This window comes from Saccopteryx leptura, chromosome 2 (assembly GCF_036850995.1).
Source record: "Saccopteryx leptura isolate mSacLep1 chromosome 2, mSacLep1_pri_phased_curated, whole genome shotgun sequence".
Taxonomy (NCBI): Eukaryota; Metazoa; Chordata; class Mammalia; order Chiroptera; family Emballonuridae; genus Saccopteryx; species Saccopteryx leptura.
This window is the reverse complement of record NC_089504.1, coordinates 382,620,209-382,635,182: the sequence shown is the minus strand read 5'-3', so window position 1 is coordinate 382,635,182 and position 14,974 is coordinate 382,620,209. Positions and strand designations below refer to the sequence as shown.

Here is a 14,974-nt window from a genome sequence, read left to right as displayed (position 1 = left end):
GACTTATAGAAAACGGTCTTACACAGAATTCTTTGTGGGGAAAAGATGATAAGGGGAGTGGTAACACATCCAGTAAAATTCAGAAATAAAAAAATACCCACGAATCCATAGAATACTACAAAACAAGGACTAATACTCCCTGAGCCATATGCGGATTGGGCACAGGGTAGCCACTAATGGCTTCATCTGATAATTCTGAAACCTGTTCCAATTTTTTTTTTCTGGAGTACATTCTTCTGGACAGGTCAAAGATTGTGCTTAAAAAGTGTCATGATAAGGTAAGAGCTTTTTAAATATCTTTTGCCTCTTGCTTCCAGATGATTTCCTTTTGGTTGTAAACTAGTAGTACAAACCTTACCAGATCAGATGGTAGAACAGTCTTCTGATGTAGGTGAGGTGAGGCGCTGGAGGAACTTACACAATAAGCGAGAGTTTGTATGTCTTGGTCTTTTCCCTGACCACTCAACATCTCTGACCTAACAGAGATGGCAGTTCATTTCTTCTGGAAGAAGCCAGTAATGGACACTTGTCTATTGCCTTTACCCAGAGCAGCACTCCCTTTCCTGGGGCCCTTTCGTTCCTCTTTGGATTCTTTTTTCACAGTCATTACTGCGGGTCTGTGTATGGAAGATGTCTTCATCTTAAGTTCCTCTTCACTATCTGTGCAGGATTCACTTTCGTAGACTTTTTCAGTCACTATGCAGCCTTCCTCGTCCCTGAAAGTTTTAGATTTCAGTACGCGCTTTTGTTTTCTTTTGTTTTCTCCACTTAAGCTCTTGACAGAGGAGGCTCTGGCTCAGTCTTTTGCACTGGTTCAGGAGGTGGAGACTCAGGAGGAGGTGGGGATGGTGACTCAGCTTCATAAGCCCCAGGAGAATCTGGTATGACTTCATCTTCACTGCTGTCAGACTCAGGAAGTTTCAGTCTTCTCCTCTTTTTCTTCATATTTATAGTTTCTTTTGTCTCATCATCAGATAACTCCGTGCGCTTTCCCCTGTGGCTTTTTTTCTCCTGATGCTGCATCTTAACAGGCTCTACTTTTTTGCTGGGTTTCTTCAGAACTGCAGGGGCTGCCGGCTTTGGTTCAGTGACAGACAGTGAAGGCTGTTCCACTGCTTTTTCTTCTTTCACTGCTTGTTTCATAGCAGCTTTTCCAAAAAAATTGCTCATCACATTTCCTTTCCCTGATGCCTTGTTGCCCGATGAAGATGCATTTGTTACCTCTTTAGCTTCTGTTTTGGTTTCTTTGTTGGTATCTTGGGTTTTAGAAGCAGCTTTAGAGGCAAACATTCCCATAATTCCTTTATGTTGATGGGAAATCTGTTAGGAGGTGGGTGGGTCATGACCATTGGTAGTCAACTCATTATTGGCTTGTGCCTCACTTGATACCTCAAGCTCTGACTGCTCAAACTTTTCAGACGAGATTTCAGCAGATGCTCTAGGGACTGCAGCTGCACAATAAATGGCACTAAACTTGCTGCAGTTCTGCAAGTTGCTTTTAAGGATGTCATAGTCGGTATTGAACAGAGGCCCACTGTCCTTTAGCATGGCTTTCTGGATGCTGTACACATGGACGCTGGCAGTCACAGCTAGCTTGGACTTCACTGCTTCCAATTTATCTTCTCTCACTACTGCAACCTTGTGGCACAAATGTCCATTCTGAACAAGACTGCCAGACATCAAATAAGTGACGTGCAGTTGGGCTCCTGAATTTTCCTTTCACTTCCTTTCAACATAATCATACAGCATCTGTTTGGCCTGGTTAACATGAACTCCTGGTGTATAGCTCAGCCATTTGTATGTCACGATCTTGTTCTGGTCCATGACGAACTCGTCTATATTTTCCAGATAAATCTGGTCCACCATGGTGCTGCGGCGCTGTGCCCTGCAGCTTCTGGGTTCCCCACGCTGCCCGAACCTCAGCTCCCGCCGGCAGGACGTCCTTCCTTCCCCCTAGGTCGCGGGTCGTTTCCCCTTTAGCCTTCTAAAACATCTTTCCTTCTTGCCAAATGAGTTTCCTCTTTCTTTATAGCCCTTCCTTCTCCTTGTAGCTTTGCCCTTGTGTCTCTGGACACACCAGGGCAGGGAGGTGGGGATGGACCTCTCTGCATGGAAGCTGGGGAGCCAGGCCCCCTTCCAAGGAGAGGGGAGCTCTGGGCAGCTCTGTCTAAGTGACGATGGAATCTAGTTTATTCTCCTTGGGGAACTGACTGTCAGGGCAGCAGATGGATCAGGTAGGCAGGAAGCTCTGAGGGGTCTGGGTGAGGTGTGAACTGTAGAGACTAGGAGGGGAGGGGACTTTGAGCTGCATTTTTTTTTTATTAAAGTGAGAGGCAGGAGGCAGGGAAGCAAGACAGACTCCCGCATGCACCCCGAGAGGGCGATGCTCTGCCCATCTGGGGCCACTGCTCTGTTGCTCAGCAACCAAGGTATTTTAGCACCTGAGGCAAGGCCATCGAGCCATCCTCAGCGCCTGAGGCTAAATTGCTCAAACCATTGGAGCCATGGCTGCAGGAGGGGGAGAGAGAGAGAATGGGGAGGAGAAAGGATGGAGAAGCAGATGAGTGCTTCTCCTGTGTGCCCTGGCCAGAAATAGAACCAGGACTTCCACACACCAGGCCATTGCTCTACCGCTGAGCCAACTGGCCAGGGCCTGAGCTGCATTTTTGAAGGTAAAGCTAGTAGGACTTGCAAGCAGATTGGGTGTAGGGTATGAGAGAATCAGAGGAAACCCCCAGATTTGGCCATAAAAACCTGGGGATTATGGTGCTCTTTTCCAAGCTGACTAGAAGAGCAGGTGTGAGGGAGGAAAGTAAGCTTAGTTGAGTGTCTGTCAGGTGTCTGAGGGGAGCTATTGGGAGCTCAGGAGGGCCAGGGCCACAGCCACAGCCATAGCCCATGCGATGTCTTGGACCACTCACTCTGGGCTCAGCTCCATGGGGAGTGAGAAAGCTGTTTTGGGGAACTGAACTCTGGCCCTGCTGGGTTCCGACTCTTCTTCAGGGACACCAGAATAAATCTATCACATCCCCTCCATGTGAAGCTATCTTTTCTCCCTGTATTTTTTTTTAAGCTCCCTGTATTTTTGCCCATGAGTGTGGGTGTTGGAGGACGGGGGGGGCGGGGGCACAGTGAGGCCAGGCCTAGCAAGATGGATGGAGCAGCAGGCAGCCCAACCCTCTGACACCAGATGCTTCTCTCCCATGTACAGGAGATGTCTTCCAGAAGCCCTATGTGTCTGGAGAGGCAGACGCGGCCTCCCAGGAGCTGACTGGCTCTGAAGACTACCTGCTGCTGGCTTGTGATGGCTTCTTTGATGTAGTCCCCCACCAGGATGTGGCCGGCCTTGTGCAGAGCCACCTGGTCAGGCAGCAGGGCAGCGGGCTGCATGTTGCTGAGGAGCTGGTGGCTGCAGCCCGTGAACGGGGCTCCCATGACAACATCACGGTCATGGTAGTCTTCCTCAGAGACCCCCGAGATCTGCTGGAGGGTGGGGCCCAAGGGGTTGGGGAATCCCAGGCAGATAGGAGAGGCCAGGACTTGCACTCTGACCTTTCCGAGCTAGAGAACAACACTCCATGGAGAAGCTAGGCATTCCAGGCCCCCGGTGGTCCCTACCCTGTAACCCTACCCCTCAGATGCCTTAGGACCCAACAGGCAGTGGTGGGCAGGCAGGCACCACCCAAGCAGTGCTTTTCCCTGGGATCCCCAAGCTCTTTGTGCTGCTTGCATTGATCCATCCTGATGGCTATGGAACTGCATGGGGCAGTGGCTGTCATACCTTGCTCGTGACAGGCAGTGGGACGAAGGAAGCCTCCAAAAGAAGCCTCACCAAAGAGAAGATGACCAGGGAACTGGACTGGCTCTTGCTCCCCATGGGGCAGGGGTGGAACCAGAAGCCACAGTCACAGACTGCAGCCAGACCAAAGACACACTGGGCATGTTTGCGGGGTAGCCGGATGCTGTGTGTGGGCCCTTGAGCAAACCTAGGAGCCATGAGCATTTGCAAGTATGTCCTGGACGCCCAGCGCAGTTTTCTTATCCATTCCATGTAGGCCACAACTGAGAGGGTTTGTGTCCACAGACATGCCTGGTGGGTCCTGGCTGTCTGAACTTGCTTCCCAAACAAGAGAGGATCTGGGACTGGGTTTGCAGCGGTCGCCTCCCTGCATCGTGGCAGTCATGACGTGTGGCCCTGGCTTCACTGGTCCCTCTCATCCCCTGCACACCCAGGGAGGGAAGCTCAGAGATGCTCCACTTGTCTTTTGTGTTCTCTTTTTCCAGGGAAAAGTCTAATTCAGAAGCAGTATTTCAGGTTTTGTCTGTCAGTGCCAAGGTGACCTGTTGTGTCAAATAACTTAAGCAGAGCTTATCATTTATTTTATTCCTTAGAAAACTTACATATTGATTTTTTTTTAGAGGATACTTATTTTTCAGTATTACTGAGTTTTTTTCTTAAATCAAGATTGAAACAAAAACCTTTTCAGGTAGTGTTAATAAGCCATTCAAGTGCCTTAAACAGTTTTAGGTAAGACTGGATCTGCCAGGCCTGTGATAGGTTCTAACAGGCATGTTTAAGTTTCCACAGAAGCAGGATTTATTTTGTTACAGTGGATGGTTTAGGCTAGAATTCTTCCTGGGAGAGTTCTTTCTGCCTCTTTGTGATGTACCACTTACAGCAAAGCGGTCCTTAAGAGCTTGGCCGTGGCCTGAGCCAGACTGGGGTTCTGGGAGCTCAGGGTGACTGTGGTCCCTGCCTGGTCCCCACCTTCCTTGGCCCTGCCACTTGCTATCCAGCTGGGCCCTAGGCTGAGGGCCCAAGCTCAATGAGTAGGCAGGTCCTTGCTGCTGTTTGCAGTGTTCTAGAATGTGTGTTGATAGTTGGATGGGTTTCATTTGGAAACATCTGGCAAATCTGATGTAGCCTGTGGGTCTGTTTGGAGGGAGCACGGATGTGGCTGGGAGTCTGTCCCACCCAGCAGGCCACTGCCACTTCTTATGCCAATAGCTGGCAGCCTCCTCTGCCTTTCTGTGTCTGCCCCCAGCCCTGACTTCCTATAAGAGGGCAGGTTCTTGTTCCCTACTTCCCTGGGAAGGTGAAGCTCAGGTGACTTCATTTGCTCACATCAGGTGAGGCAATACAGCTGCTGTGTGGGGTTGAAAGTGGCAGGGCTGAGTGAGGGCTCCAGGTAGAGGTCAGGCTCCGGGAGAGGCAGGTGTCTGCTGGGAGGACCTGGGCTTACAGCGGTGAGAAGGGCAGTGGGGTGGCTCAGCTGAAGCTTCATCAGAATGTTGCCGGGGGCTGCGTGGGAGAAAGCGTGGGGCCAGGTCCCCAAGGCCAGGAAAGGCATCTGAGCCAACCCATAACAGCAGGGCCCCAGGACCCCCCTGGTCTGCAGAGGACTCCCTGACCCCAGTGGCACTGAGGGGAGTCTGGGAAGGAGCAGATGGTGAGAGCCGCTTCTCCTGAGGCAGTTGGGCTGTCCAGCAGGAAGGGAAGGAGCCATGGGAGGCCACTGCCTGCAGGCTCTGAGTTTACTCACCCCTACAGCAGGATGAAGACGCTAAGGCCATATATTCAATGCCTTGTTCAGGGCCTTATGATAAATAGCGTCTTAAACATGGTCATTGCAATTCAGAGAATTGTTTGGCAGCCAACATGACCATGTGTTACCCCCATTTAACTTGAAGGCCATGCTGCTTTTTGGGGGCCAGAAGCTCCCTCGCCAGCCCCTCCCAGCACAAGGCTGGAAACAGGCTGGATATGGCCCCACCCTTCACTACCAGCTGGCATCCTGAGAGCATGACCTTAGGGAAGGGAGGGAGCAATGGGCTTGGTTTTCTCGTTTCTTTGCTAATCTTACTCCATTGATTGCTGCCAAGAGAGCTTCACCACATGGGTCTGGATTACACCACTTTGTGGCCTGATTTGTGCCCTGGTCTGAGGCTTCACCAGGACATCTCTCCAGGCTTGTCCTGACGCCTTTCCAACCCTGAGCCAGGCTGCTGGGGTAAAACTCTCCCCCTACTCCTGGAAGAGGCTTTGCTGTTTGGCGTGGCCCTGTCAGCCCAGAGGACTCCTTGTTCTGCTGCTCGCTGCTCGGGGGCTGGCTTGTACAAGCACCTATGCACAGGGCAGTTTCTTTCCATCTTGACTGGACTGCACTGGGAGCCACTGGGCAATCTTTAACCTCCTGGTCCACTTCCTTTTCAGGCCACAGACACTGGTCTGGAAACCTCGATCCCCTTCTCAAGCCCCAAGCTTTGCCATTAGCTCATTATGTGAGCTGAGTAAGTCATTGTGCCTCCCTGGGCCTCAGTTTCTCCTTTGTAGGGCCCAGGTTGCACTGAGTCTATACAGCAGCTTCTAGAATTTTGGAGGTATAGGGGCACTCGGGGCGAACCCAGCACATCCTGGAGAGATGCTGCCAGTGTTAAGCGCCCTTCCCTCACCGCCAGTCGGGAGGGGGTAATTAAGTATTACTAGTGTCTATTCTTAAAATTAAGTGGGTTGGAGAAGAATTGAGCTACTGATGTTAGCACCTTATATAGAATACAAAAGCTGGAGAATTCCAGCCCTGCTTTTGCAGGTAGAGCTGATCCTGGGCCAGCAAGGGTGGGAGAAGCAGGGCTGAGGTGGGAGGCCTGGAGAAGGAGCTGGCATAGGTGGCCTCCCCAGGCCATCTAGTCAAGCTACCAGCCCACTGAAGTCCTGAGGTGAAGGCATGGCCTCCCTGACCCGGCCTGCGCCCAGCACCCAGGCCTGGGAAACGGGTATGTTTTAGGGAGGTAGCAACAGGGTTTGAGCCCCTCGGAGAAGCACAGGCTCTCTGAGGTTGTGGGTCAGCTTTTAGTCACAGTCCTGTCTCCTGTCCTCCCTGCGCCTGCACTTAGTCCCCGGCCTCACCCCTTCCCCAGCTACCTCAGCAGTATTCCCAGGGCTAGGGGCACTGTTCTGACAGCTCCTCGGCCTGGTCCCATGCCAGCTAACTGGAAACCAGGAGGGCTTGTGCAAAATAAGCTATTTGGTTTGACTCTACTCCTAGCCCAAAGGGGACAGCCCCCGGGGCCTTGCTTTATAAGGCTCCACAGCTTTGCCAAATTTGCCTAGCTTTGCCATTTGCGCGCTGTGCCGGCCTTGCCAAGGGTTTATCTGTGCACATTTCAGTGAGGTCCCTGGGAGTAAGATTCTTTAGGGGGCGGGGGCTTCTTTTCCAAGACAGGATGGCTATTTGCCCGGACTGTAGGAACAAGTCCCAGAGTGAGGGGCCAGAAAGGCAGTCTCCTCCCAGGGCTGCTGTGCTCATGTCAATAAACCACAAGTTCTGAAACCTGTCTCAAGTCCTGAATTCTGCCTTCTCTCACCTCTGGATTTCTGGTTCCCCTGGGTGTCCAGGGTGTTTGGAAACTCCTGGGGTGTGGGGAAACCATATAGTACAAATCTCCTAGCAGGGGGAGCAGATGAATTCTGGAGGGAGCCCAACTGGCCCACCTCACCTCCTGCCAACCTGCCCAGCCTGGCTCTCATCCCTGGCCTCCCAGCCCATCCTCGCAGCAGGAAGTAACATTCACTGTGAACCTGAGCAGGGGTGACAGGTAAGAAGCAAGGCCTCTGGGGAGCCTACAGGAGTCCTTGGTGTCCCTGGGCCACCGAAGATGGGGACCCTGCCTGCACAGCACTCAGTCGGGAGAGTACCCGTCAGCAGCCCAGTGGGAGGTTCTTGTGCTCCTGGCTGAATTCAGACCTCAAGGGAACATGGACAACATCAAAAATATCTCTTCCATGCAGAAGCTGCTGAGTCATGGCCCCAAAATGCTGCCTAAATTTCTCCTCAAAACAGGGTGGGATAGCTTGTGCTTTCAGATTAGCTGGAGCCAGCTTACCATGAGTTGCTGTGGGTTTTTTGTTTGTTTGTTTGTTTTTTAATTCTTTTTTTTTTTTTTTGTATTTTTCTGAAGTTGGAAACGGGGAGCCAGTCAGACAGACTCCCGCATGCGCCCGACCGGGATCCACCCGGCACGCCCACCAGGGGGCGATGCTCTGCCCATTTAGGGCGTTGCTCCATTGCAACCAGAGCCATTCTAGCGCCTGAGGCAGAGGCCACAGAGCCATCCTCAGCGCACTGGCCAACTTTGCTCCAATGGAGCCTTGGCTGTGGGAGGGGAAGAGAGAGACAGAGAGGAAGGAGAGGGGGAGGGGTGGAGAAGCAGATGGGCGCTTCTCCTGTGTGCCCTGGCCGGGAATCAAACCCGGGACTCCTGCACGCCAGGCCGATGCTCTACCGCTGAGCCAACCAGCCAGGGCCGGTTGCTGTGTTATTTGGTCCTGTCAGCCCCTGCCCGAGACGCTGAGCCTTTGCCCACTCTCTGCCTGTGGGACCCTCTTGCCCACTTTCAGGCCAGGTGGTCTCATTTCTCCTCGTCCTTCCCAAATCACTCCCAAGAGGTTTTAGTGTCCTCTCCTGTCCCCAGTTGCTTGGAGCAGTTGTCTCCCACCTCTAGACCACACTGCAAGGAAGGCAGCTTGGTCTCCATCCTATCACTGAGGGGGTGCTGGGTCTTCCAATCAGGCCCTAGCTTCCCCCACCCAGCCCCACCTACTCACCCATCTGCTATCCCCTTCCTCGCCCCCTCCGCCTCCTTCAAAGCTCCCGCAGAATCTGCCCAGCATCCATGGTCTTAAGTATATGCTGTCTTGCTTGTTCACTAATGAGTTGCTTCATGTGTCTGAATCTCATCACTGCAGCCAGATGGTGGTTCCGCACTCCCCCCACCACCATAGAGCTTGGAGCCCAGGAGCATTCTCTCTGGAGTGACTGGGCAGGCAGGGGCTGAGTGGCCCCTGAAGGATCATGCCATCATGATGGCAGGTGGGTGTGGGGACCAGGGACATCAGCCAGGCTCTGCAGCACTCAGAGGTCAAGTCTGGCAAAGGGTTTGCCTGAGGGAGGAGTGGGAGCTGGGGCCATGGGGACTGGGTCTCAATCAACTATCCAGGTTCGCAGAGGTAGGAAGTTCCCCGAGTTGCCCTCAAAGGGCCTGGTGGCCTCCCCGCCGCCTCTTCTGGTCCTGCACTACCCTCCTATCCTCGTCAGGCTCATCTGGGACAGAGGCAGGTTCTGAACCAGTCAAGGACAATGCCTCGGCCAGGTCTACTGAGGAAGCCATGTCACCTTGGGTCTGCTTCCTGGGATTGGGCTGGGGGAGTCCCAGACATCTGGGCACCCAAGGACAAGGAGTGGGCCTGGCCTCCTCTGAGTAATGCTGAGGATTGCTCCAGCCCCAGAAAAGGGTCCTGAGCAGGTGCCAGCTCCAGGCATAGCATAGGGGCCCACTGCCCAAAATAGGCAGGCCTCTCAGACCACTGTCTAAGTCATTCTAGCTATATCAGAGAGACCTCCTCCTCCCTCTCTCCCTACTCTTCCTCTTTTGCCCCCTTCCCCTCCCCCTGCCCTTTCTACCTTCTTTCTTAAATTATAAAAAGCAATGTGACAATGCGACAAAACTTGGAAAAGCAAGATTGATTTTGGGTGTGAAACAATATAGATAAGTATTTAGAAATACTGTTTTTAAAAAAAGGATTTTTTAAACACATAGACAACCCAATTTTTATTATTTATTCAAGACAGAGGTAAGAAGGGAGAGAGAGAGAGAGAGAAAGACAGAAACATCAATCTGTTTCTGTATGTGCCCTGACTGGGGATTGAACCCGTAACCTTTGCATATTGGATGATGCTCTAATCAACTGAGCTGTCTGTCCAGCCAGGGCAAAGTAAAACTTGAATGAAAGGTACCCATTTGCCCAGAGAGACTCAAACAACGTAAAGTCACTGAAGATGAAACATTAAATATAGAGCTGTACATTTTAGAGTCAGATCTATATGTACATATTTCATTGGCCAAAACAGGCTGCAACTTGGTACACTCAATGTCTGTTTCCATCATCATGTTTGAGAATTGAAGCCTCACTTCATGAGCTGGTTCTCAGGAGCCACTGCTAACTTCCAGGAGGGCTAGGCCTCAGGGGGAGAACTTTCCCCTTTCACAGCGGCCTCTCTTGGCCTCCAGGCTCAGCCAAGGTGAGACGCAGTCTGCCCAGCCCTGCTGCCTGCCACCCATCTCTTCATGCCTGATCCCCACAGTGTGGCACACCTGAGTCAGTTCTTCCATTTTTAAAATATGAAGTACATAAAATCTGAAGCATAATAATTACAGACCCACCAACCAACCTCAAAATAGCCCACCCTCTGCATCATCTTTACAGATGATTTCTTTACAGATTTACCACATATTGTATATCCCCCTATCCACCATTATTTTATTTTGCCCTTTTTCTTTTTGTATTGGTTTCAGGTACATAGTGCCGTGGTTAGACAATCATATACCTTCCATAATGTTCCCTTAATATTTCCAGTACCCCAACTGATGCCATACATACTTAATCACGATATTATTGACTATATTCCTTGTGCTTTATTTAATCCCCATGATTATTTTGTAATTACCAAATTGTACTTCTTAATCCCTTCACCTTCCACCCAGTCCCTGAATCCCCCTCCCCTCTGAAGCCACCAGTTTGCTCTCTATGTGTTGCAATTTTGTTCCTTTATTTTGTTCTTTAGAGTCCACATATAGGTGAAATCATATGGTATTTGTCTTTCTTTGACTGACTTACTTCACTAAGCATAATTACCATCTAGATGCAGCCATGCTGTTGCAAATGGTAATATTTTCTTTTTTATGATTGAATAATATTCCATTGTGCTAATATACAAATTTTTGTATCCACTCATCTTTTGATTGGCACTGGATTGCTTCCATATCTTGGCTCCTGTAAATAATGCTCATTTTGCTTGTTTTTTTCATATAAAGATAGAAAAATAATGAAAATAAAAAACATGAAAAGACTTTTTTTTTTTTTTTTTGCTGTATATATTGCTGTGTTTTTCAGCTACCGGTCCACAGACTAGTCTGCCAGAAATTTTGTACTGGTCTGCGAAAGAGTTAACTACCCTGATGTATGAAGATAATAGACCCAATGATCTTAGTCAAATTCACTTATGCTCAGGGTGATTTCTGCCTTAGTGATCCCCAAAATAATTGTCCTATTTTTCCCAATCCCCGAGTCTAAAAAGGGTGAAAACCATTGATGGCTGTATTGTACTTCACGTTTTCACCATTTAACGTTCTGTTTCTCTGATTTATCCATGCTTTGTGAGTTTCTGGCTTTTTGCAGAAACAGAGCTGCTATGAACATTCTCAACAGGTCTCCCAGCACCTATATGCAAGAATTTCTTGGGCATATAAGGAGTGAAATCACTACAACAGACTGGCCATGATATTCACAAGTCGCACTGCGAATTGAAATGGATGACTCTTGATAGATTACTAGGTTTTTCAGGAGAGCAGCAGTACAGCAATATGCCAAGTGCAGGCCACCCACTGTGACTGGACAGGTGCACCCCCAGGACGCCACCTGCCGTTGCATCTTCACCCTCCTGATGGGGTCATGCAAAGGGCTTGTGCCATGCAGATGGCAGTGCATCCTTACTAGCACTTGCTCCATCAGACTTTCAAATTTTTGTCAACGTGATGAGTGTAAAATGGCATCTCCTTGCGGTCTTGGTTTGCATTTCTTTGGTTACTCAAGAGGCTGAGCAACTTATGTGTGTATTGACCATTGGGTTACTTTTTTTTTTTTTTTTTAAGAGAGGAGAGGGAGAGACAAAGAGAGAGGAGAGACAGAGAGAGAGAAGGGGGGGAGGAGCTGGAAGCATCAACTCCCATATGTGCCTTGACCAGGAAAGCTCAGGATTTCGAACTGGCAACCTCAGCATTTCCAGGTCGACGCTTTATCCACTGCACCACCACAGGTCAGGCCTGGGTTACTTTTTTTTAAGGAACAGAGTACCAAGTTAGACTCCTTCACTCTGTTCTTGCCCCTAAATGACCACATGGGGTAGGGTATATCACTTCCTTCCTGGGGCCTCATTTTTCTCATCTGAACAAGCTGAGAAAATTATGCGGCAAGCTGCTTTATAATTCTGCCATTAGGTTATAACCTCTCTTCATTTTTATATCTTCAGTCCAGTGTCTATCCCAGACAGTGTTAACATGCATCTGTCACAACTACTGAATGAAGGCTGTAATTTACCAGGTGGCTCTGTAAATGTCAACAAAGGCACACAGGCCAGGGACTCCCCTCTGGAAGCTAGTGTGTGTCAGGTAGGGGGCAGAAAGCAAAGACTTTGTTCAAAGCTGGCCTCTGCCACCTTGGGAAAGGGAATTTTACTTCTCTGAGCCACTGTTTTTCATCTGCAGATGGGGAGAGGGCATCCCCCTCCTCGGTTTACCTTGAGGATTGAATTAGATGTGGACTTGTTGGTTATTCCTTTCCCTCTGAGTTCTAGAGTGCATTTCATAGACCTGACCTTGACCTTGAGGTGTGCCTCCTTTCTCTGGGCCCCAGATCTTTTCTCTATCAGTGAGGAAAGTGGGCCCATCACTGATTCCCCACTAATGGGCCCCAGAGCTAATGACAGAGACATAAGTTCTAAGTTGGAAAAGTTAAACTCTAACAAGCTAGAGCTGTGGCTGAGGTGGTCACCATATGCCCCTCCTTTTATTGGACTGAGGTACAATATACAACAACGCTGCATTTCATTGTTGACCACCTGAGACCTGTGTGTGATAAGCTTAGGTACAAGACCATGATTAATTATCAGAAATTGTGGTACCTCTCCCCTCCTCCCCAGTTCACTAACGCCCTAACACAGGTGTTTGTGAAATGTTTGGATGACTTCATTTTTCCACCAAGCAAATGAGTGACTCCAGAAAAGTAGGAGTCCCCCCCCAACCAAGTGACTTCTGGTGGGTGAGGACTGCATCTCCAGCTACTCCCTGAACAGTGTCCCTGGAAAGTCACATGGACACTTCTCACTTGGTGTGTGCAAAACTCACCACCTTCCCACCAAGCTTCATCTCAGTGTTTAGTGTCGTCACCTAGGTCCCCACAACAGAATCCAGGAGCCACTCCACCCACCTCTTCCTATCCTGCCCATCCCTGGTCATCTCCAGTTGCCCTTGAGCCCTCTTAAGGAAGGTCTGTATAATCTATTGTCCAAAGGGTGACCTTTGAAACTGAGCCATGGCCACAGTCAAACACCAGGACATCTGGTGACTGTGCATAACAAGAGGCACAGACAATGAATAACAAACATACCATAGTTGCCCGGCACTACCGCGGCAGCCAAAATGGAACACAGCCTAGATCTCCACCAGCTGGAGTTGTTCCTAGGATGAGTCTTTTTTTTTTTTTTTTTTTTACAGAGGCAGAGATAGACAGGGACAGACAGACAGGAACGGAGAGAGATGACGACTTCTTAGTTGTTCATTGATTGCTTTCTCACATGTGCCTTGACCACGGGCCTTCAGCAGACCGAGTAACCCCCTGCTGGAGCCAGGGGCCTAGGGTCTAAGCTGGTGAGCTCTTTGCTCAAGCCAGATGAGCCCACGCTCAAGCTGGCGACCTCGGGGGTCTCGAACCTGGGTCCTTCCGCATCCCAGTCCAACACTCTATCCACTGCGCCACCACCTGGTTAGGCTCCTAGGATGAGTCTTACTCAGCATTTGAAAATGCTGTCCCTAAATAATTTTAAGAGGTTTAAACAGAAAAAGGAGGAAATGTAAATAATTAGAAAAATACATAATTTAGGAGAAAAGCTTAAGATAAATGATGTTAAATGACAAAAGCAAAATACAAAGTATGAAAGCATGTGTCTAATTATATACATAAATGTACAAATATACAAAGAAATGCGTATATTCACACACATAAAGAAAGTTAAAAGGATTCACTATAATTGGAACATAATTACCTCTGGGTAGCTGGATTTCTAGTTTGGTCTTTGTATTTTTGTAAATTTTGTATTTTCGAAATTTTTGATAATGCATATGTTTTACTTATAGTCAAGATTAAAAAAAAAAAAAAAGAAAGTTAGGCCCTGGCCCATTAGCTCAGTCTTTTAGAGCATTGTCCTGAAATATCAAGGTTGCAGAACTGGGCCAGACTGCAGAGAAACCTGGAGCAATCTATTAGTGCAGTGGTCGGCAAACTCATTAGTCAACAGAGCCAAATATCAACAGTACAACGATTGAAATTTATTTTGAGCCTGGCCTGTGGTGGCGCAGTGGATAAAGCGTCAACCTGGAAATGCTGAGGTCGCCGGTTCGAAACCCTGGGCTTGCCTGGTCAAGGCACATGTGGGAGTTGATGCTTCCAGCTCCTCCCCCCTTCTCTCTCTGTCTCTCCTCTCTCTCTGTCTCTCCCTCTCCTCTCTAAAAAAATGAATAAATTAAAAAAAAATTTTTTTTTTATTTTTTTTTTATTTTTTTATTTTTTTCATTTTTTTCTGAAGCTGGAAACAGGGAGAGACAGTCAGACAGACTCCCGCATGCGCCAGACCGGGATCCACCCGGCACGCCCACCAGGGGCGATGCTCTGCCCATCCTGGGCGTCGCCATGTTGCGACCAGAGCCACTCTAGCGCCTGAGGCAGAGGCCACAGAGCCATCCCCAGCGCCCGGGCCATCCTTGCTCCAATGGAGCCTTGGCTGCGGGAGGGGAAGAGAGAGACAGAGAGGAAAGCGCGGCGGAGGGGTGGAGAAGCAAATGGGCACTTCTCCTGTGTGCCCTGGCCGGGAATTGAACCCGGGTCCTCCGCACGCTAGGCCGACGCTCTACCGCTGAGCCAACTGGCCAGGGCCTAAAAAAATTTTTTTTAAATAAATAAATAAAAGAAATTTCTTTTGAGAGGCAAATTTTTTAAACATAAACTATATAGGTAGGTACATTCCTTATCGAGGTAGCGTCCGCACGTGGTATTTTGTGGAAGAGCCACACTCAAGGGGCCAAAGAGCCGCATGTGGCTCGCAAGCCGCATTTTGCCCACCAGGGTACTAGGGGATTCCATCTA

The 14,974-nt window shown here is 49.5% G+C and overlaps 1 protein-coding gene and 1 pseudogene across 4 annotated transcripts in view; one reads left to right on the top strand and one right to left on the bottom strand.

Annotated features, from left to right (window-relative positions):
* Window positions 1–7,331, top strand: part of PPM1F (protein phosphatase, Mg2+/Mn2+ dependent 1F) — a 39,155-nt gene extending 31,824 nt beyond the window's left edge. For all 4 annotated transcript variants that reach the window (XM_066365457.1, XM_066365458.1, XM_066365459.1 and 1 more), the window contains exon 8: window positions 3,212–7,331. In XM_066365457.1, coding sequence (XP_066221554.1) covers window positions 3,212–3,591 — 380 coding nt within the window. In that variant the 3' untranslated portion in view covers window positions 3,592–7,331. The remainder of the gene's footprint in view (window positions 1–3,211) is intronic.
* Window positions 449–1,923, bottom strand: LOC136393848 (DNA polymerase delta subunit 3 pseudogene; annotated as a pseudogene).
* Window positions 7,332–14,974: the final 7,643 nt, after the last annotated feature.